This window comes from Ipomoea nil, unplaced genomic scaffold (genome assembly GCF_001879475.1).
Source record: "Ipomoea nil cultivar Tokyo-kokei standard unplaced genomic scaffold, Asagao_1.1 scaffold3199, whole genome shotgun sequence".
Taxonomy (NCBI): Eukaryota; Viridiplantae; Streptophyta; class Magnoliopsida; order Solanales; family Convolvulaceae; genus Ipomoea; species Ipomoea nil.
This window is the reverse complement of record NW_017619627.1, coordinates 2,605,854-2,612,118: the sequence shown is the minus strand read 5'-3', so window position 1 is coordinate 2,612,118 and position 6,265 is coordinate 2,605,854. Positions and strand designations below refer to the sequence as shown.

At 53.5% G+C, this 6,265-nt stretch overlaps 1 protein-coding gene across 1 annotated transcript; it reads left to right on the top strand.

Annotated features, from left to right (window-relative positions):
• The first annotated feature begins 5,111 nt into the window (after positions 1 to 5,111).
• LOC109168463 lies at positions 5,112 to 5,687 on the top strand. Its single transcript, XM_019317489.1, has one exon. The coding sequence runs from the start codon at positions 5,112 to 5,114 to the stop codon at positions 5,685 to 5,687; it is 576 nt and encodes a 191-aa protein (XP_019173034.1).
• The last annotated feature ends 578 nt before the right edge of the window (positions 5,688 to 6,265 follow it).

Sequence of the window (6,265 nt, the reverse complement as noted above, 5' to 3'; positions counted from 1 at the left end):
ACCTGTAAAGAAGAAAGATTAGTGTTAACAGTCGGACAAGAAAAGAAAGGAAAAAGAAAGGTATGGGAGAACTACCTAAGGTGGCCGCGCTGTCTGGCAGCAAGCCTCGTTTGGCCATAGCTCGGACCCGAGACCAGTACTTAACAGAGTACGGCCCAAAGCCCCTCAAGAACTCGCCACCCTGGATCGCATCTTTAGAAAAGACAGCGCGCCGAGAGCAGGGCTTGAATAAAGCAGCCGGCCACAAGGTCGGAAAGGTGAAGGGAGAAAGAGCGGGGCGAACGAAGAAGTAGAGGGGCTTCCAGTCCTTGATGGAGTCGAACAACCCCTCAAAAAGCTGTCGCCCCAGTCGAGCGGCAACCTGAACAAAGCCCGGCGAGTGCGAGCCAACCTTGTTCACGGTAAAGAGATACCGAAACAGGTCCAGATCCGGCTCACACATCCACCAGTGGCAGAGATTTATGAACCAGGTGAGGAGGCGATGAGAATTGGGCACTAGTTGACCTGGAACCAGATTATAGTGGCGAAAGAAGAGGGGGAGAAATGGACACGGAGGAACTCGGAAGCCGAAGGCAACCGAGTGCAAATGAATACCCACACAACCCTCCGGCGGGTCATGAATGGGCCGGCCCTCTGGGGCAAAAACTAAGGCCGAAGGCCCAAGTAGAAAGTGGGCCATGTCCAGGTCCGCCGCAGTAACGACAAACGGTGGCTCAGCCGGCCGGACGATAGAATCAAACTTGCCTCGCGGACGTCCGACGCTGTCTGGCAGAGCCGCTACCGTCGTTAGAGGAGCAGGGCTCATGGGAGTAGCCCCCCCCCCCCCCCCCCCCCCCCGAGGAAGAGTGGGTCTGTTGAAAAGAAGACGTCGATGGAAGACCGTCTGGAATTTCCATGCGACGGGGAGAAGAAGAAGAAGAAGGAGAAGAAGATGACGGGGAAGTCGCCACTGGGTTCTCAGCCGAGCGACGACGAGAAGAAGAAGAAGGGGAGGAGGAAGACATTTACCAACCTGAGAGTGGACTGAGGAAGTTGCAGAAAGGACTGGAGATGCTTGACGCTAAGTATGGGGAGTTAGAGAAAGTGAGGAGAAGAGAGGAGAAGATGGCTATTTAAAAAGGGGGGGAACCCCAATGGACGGCCACGTGTCACCCTCTCATTGGAGAAGAGAAGGGTGACAAGAAGTGAAAAGACGCCGTAATTAATGCCTCGGAAGGCGGAGAGACGGTTCAGACCTAGGGCTAGCCTACGGGCGGCGCGTCTGCCCTAGGCGTGGACCGGTGGCAGTGACCCGGCCTGCTAAGCTAAAAGCCCATCGTAGACCACGGCCTCTGGGCCCACCGGGTCTAGGTTGGAAGTTTCCAGAAAAATCCGAGGGAGCCCGGCCCATCAGTCAACACGGGCAGGGCTCGCAAAAGATTCTAGTCTCAGAGTCGGACAACCAGATTTGACGACTCCTCAACAAAGAAAGTCCCCATGGGGGAGGAGTTGGAAGTCAATCGAGGAATGGATAAGCATCAAATAAAACAGGAAAGCGTACAATTTATTCGATAAACACGAAAAGTACAAGGCCCAAGACTCGGCCAAAGGCGAGATACAAGGGAAAAGCAGATCAGGGCTTGGATTCCTTCTCCTCTGACCGGCGAGCAAGCGGAGGACCCTCCAAGAAGTACTGAGGTCGGAAAGGCAGATGACTCGGCTCAGGCTCCGACACCTCGTCCAAATATACAGCCGGCTTCCCATCATCGATCATTTGCAGGGGCCTCTCTAGGGCGCTCGGAGACATAGCCACCCCAAAGAGCGGAGGAACCTCCCACACTTCTTCCTCCTCTGGAACTGGGTCGTCCATCACTGGTTCCATTTCCGCGACAGTAGGCTCCATACATCAGGTCCAGCATATCCGGGGGTACCACAATGGGGTCTGAAGCCGAGTCGCCCACCAAACGCCCTCCATTAGCCAGCCTCTTTTGCTTCAGCGTCTCCAGTCGAGCATGCTCCTGGTTGCGGATGGACCAGCGGCGATCACCGTTTCTGTAGCTCATAGTTCCGCGCTTTTGTAAATGAGGTATATTGTGATTTGCACGAGCCATGAAGGGTCCTTATATAGCCTTATTGAAGCAAATGCCTATGCAAGAATCACGGAAGAAACTGTAACTGACGTGATTGAACCGGATTAGACGGATGGCGTGAATCTCTGTCAGAGATTAGTCCCATCAAATCCGCCTGGAAAAAGCAAGATTCGCACGCCTCGCAGAAAAGATTAGATTCACCCGAGATATGGGGAATCTTGCAGATGTCAGACTGAAAAAGGCCTGACGTTGTGGCCGACCCCTCAACCGGTCGGTCGGAAGGATACACGACAAGCATGAAACATAGGACAAGACGAAAAATAGCATTTTATTGAAAGGAGGGGGCACAACGAGTCGGGAGCTTATTACAACAAGAAATAATTAAAATGCTCCTAAGTAAGCCCCTCGGAAATATGAAGTCGATACCGGGCGAGGTGATCACTCGCCGGGTTAAGAGGAGTCGCTTCCAAAGAACCTTCCCCCCGATGGCCCAGGGGAGAGGGGCAGAACGAATCCCAGAAGGGTGGCATGAGTGGCAGATCCACAGGCTCCTCGTCATCAGGATACGCCTCCAAGTAACGAGCGTAGTCTTCATCGTCCATCAGACCCGTGACTGGCCCGTCGGGGTCATCCAGGGGGATAGAGAAAGTCATGCGGAAAGTCAATTGTTCAGGGACGGCCACCTCCACAAAGGATCCATCTTGAGAAGTCACTCTGGCGGTTGTTGGAGTCGGCGGACGAAGCAAAGATGGCACGACCTCTCGCTGAGGCGGGGTCGGCGGCTGAGGAGCTGAGGAGGTGACACCAGCAGGAGATCTCCGAGGAGTCGGACGAGAAGCTTTTTTCTTGCTTTCCCTCTCGAGTCGAGTCCGCTTCGAAGGAAGGGGACGTCGAGGAGAGCCGAAATCGATCCGCTTCCCTTTTAGAGGTGAGCGACCCATGGTGGACCAGTGGATAAGATGAGGAGAGTATGAGACCATTTATAGGAGCTGCATAGAGTTAGGAGAATCCAAACGGTTCCGCTGAATCCAGGAAGATAGTAGAGAATCCGGGCGTCATAAGGGATATTCAATGCATGGATTCGGTGATTGAGAGAGACGATCGGTTACTACTTTTCCAAATCCGGATTAGCGGACCGGATGTGGAAAAGTGAGGGACTAGTTGATGGGGTGAGAACCCCGGCCCAAGAAGGGAATCCAAGACAAGGAACGTGGGCTAGCAGTGAAAGAAGCCCAGTGGGAACTTGGACCGAGTCCAGGAGTCGGCCCAGGCCCAAGTCCACGAAGAGACGGTTCAGAGCCGTTAGGCGAGCGTCGAGGAGCCTCATTTAAGAAGACCCGGCCTCGTAGCCGTTGGAGGAATTCAAGGCAGGACTCGGTCAGACTGTTACGGATCCAAGGAGCCGTTGGCCGATCCGGTAACGGCACCCAACGGCTCAATGGTTGTAACTAGCCTTGAAGTCAGCCATTAATGGCCTTCAAGTCGGTGGGAGGGGAGCCTGCTATATAAAGGCTCCTCCACCCTTGTAATCCAGACAAGTTCATCCCGAGAGAGGGGAGAGACACATTGAAAGCTATTACGAGTACTGCCATTTCTTTGCAATTTTGTGTGAAAGGTGAATCTACCAGCTAAGGTTGTGTTGGACCTCCCTGGGCCTGAAAACCCAAAAACCAACAACAACAACAACAACAACAACAACAACAACAATAATAATAATAATAATAATAATAATAATAATAATAATAATTGATGGGGTGTGGACCCCGACCCAAGAAGAACAAAGCCCAAAAGATAGAGTCTAGGAATAATGGAAGAAGCCCAGAGCGGTTGAGGCACGGCCTAGCGGATAAAGGCTTACAGGGCCCGACAAAGGCTAGGGCCAAGTCCAGGAGTCGGCCCAGGTCCAGGTTGAGGTAACGACTCGGCAAGAAGCCGTTGCTCGGCATTTACAGCAACATTAAAGGAGCTCGACCAAGCGAGCCGTTGAGAAGCCCAAAAGAGCCGTTGGCCGGCCTGGTAACGCCACCCAACAGCCCCGAAACGTAATTAGCCTTAAAATAGCCTTTTAATATGTTTTAACTCTGTGAGAGGAGGGCCTACTATATAAAGGACCCTCCGTGAATGTAAGAGGGGGAATCCATGCCCAGATAATAGAGAAACACCATTTTCTTTACTACTATTGTTGCCATTTCCCAGAAGCCGCATTGTGAAAGGTGTATCTACCAACCAAGGTTGTGTTGGACCTCCCTGGGCCCAAAAACCCTAAAACCAACACTGGCGCCGTCTGTGGGGATCGAAACAAAGAGCCACATCCGTTCTTGAACAGGCGAGTTCACGAGAAAGACGAGGATAGTGTAAGAAAGACGAAGGCTTTGCAACATGTCGAAAGGATGAAGCCAGGCCATCAACCGTAACAATGTGCCGGAAGTCAACTTGAGAGAGTAGCTGAACCAGCGGAACTCCCAAAGTCAAGAAAACGAGTCGGCACCCTTAAATCGGCCACCGCCAATGATACCCCTCACCCCCGAACAACTTCGAGCCATCGGACGGGCTATCGTCGCTGAAAATCGGGGAGTGGGAGAACAGTCAGCCTCACGACCGCCACCCCGCAATCAACAACTGCCTCAAAGATCTGGAGAAGGTAGACAAGGAGATCGGCGAGCAGAGAGCTTACCAGTGCGATCCGTCCATTCGAGGTTTGGACCGAATGTCTCGCGTCAATCGGCGAGAGAACGACTGGGGGAGAGAGAGCCCAGTCGCGCACCGGTGGGTCCACAAAATCGAGAGGCCGCCCGAGAAAAAATCCGTACTAGAAGGACCAGGACTCGGGCACGACGGACCGAGCGACCTATACGCAACGATGACCAACAAGCCGAATCAGAGGTCGGCGAAAGCACGGAGTCCATCGGGAACCACACGCGAAACGGGGGCGATGTGGCTCACTTGGCTCGAGAATTGCGAAACCTAAGGGAGCAAGTGGAAGGTAGGACCAAGTCCCTTAGACGAACGTTGCTCACCTCCTTGGCTTTCTCCACTGAGATCATGTCTTACAAAGTACCCGGCGACTTAAAATTCCCGGATCAGGCCACTTCCGACGGATCCGGCGATCCGCGGGAACACCTTCTAAGCTACCAGGCTAAGATGCAGGTTTTAGGAGTCCGAGACCCTGTCATGTGTCGCGCTTTCCTACCGACACTAAAGGGCTCGGCGCAGAGATGGTCGGTAGCTCTGCCCCCGGGATCAATACACAATTTCGAAGAGTTAGCCAACCGTTTCATGAGCCACTACGCGGCCAACATCAAGCTACAGAAAGATCTGACCCATCTGGGAGACGTTCATCAAGAGGAGGGTGAATCCCTCAAGACCTACCTGGCCCGATGGCAAAAAGAGATCCAGTCTATCGAGGAAGTTGAGGACCAGACCGCCCTCACCTTCTTCATCGAATCTTTACGATCCGGGCAGTTGTACCGTGATTTACGGGACAACCGGCCAACCACCTACGCAGAGGCCATACATATGGCTAACAAACGAGCCAACACGGAACAGGCCATGAAGCACAAGAGGCAGCGTGAGGCCGGGGGATCCGCTAATGGAAAGAGAACCCGTGCGGAAGCTTAAGAGAGATGCCCGGAACCGGCTAGGCGACCTGAAGCAAGGCGCCCATATGACAGGCCCAGCATTCGCCCTTATAGGCCGACTCCCCAGCACCCATTGCAGGAAGTGCAAGCAGTCGCGCCTCCTCCGCCTCCCCCGACCGAAGAGCGTGCAACAAACGAGGAGCCAGGTAAGGTGTCTAAATATTGTCGCTATCATAAGTCGTACACCCACAACACGGAAGAGTGTTATTACCTGAAGAAGATCATGGAAGGGATCATCCATCAAGGAACCCCGCCTCCCAACCAATGGCGAAGAAGATCAACGGCCCGGGAAGACGGCGACCCCACAGGGGCGGCAGAGGGTAGTCGCGGAAAGCAGCCGGCGACTGAGGAAGAAGAGATCCAATGGCGATAGAAGCCGATTATCAACATGATAGTCGGCGGCCCAGAGGGAGGCGATTCTGCAAACACCAGAAAGGCCTGGGCTCGATAATTGTATGTTGGGACAGTGTACGGACGAGAAGGTGGCTCGAAAAAAGCCTGCCGAGAGCCTATTGTCTTCACTGACAAAGATCTATCCACAGGAGAGACACCACACCG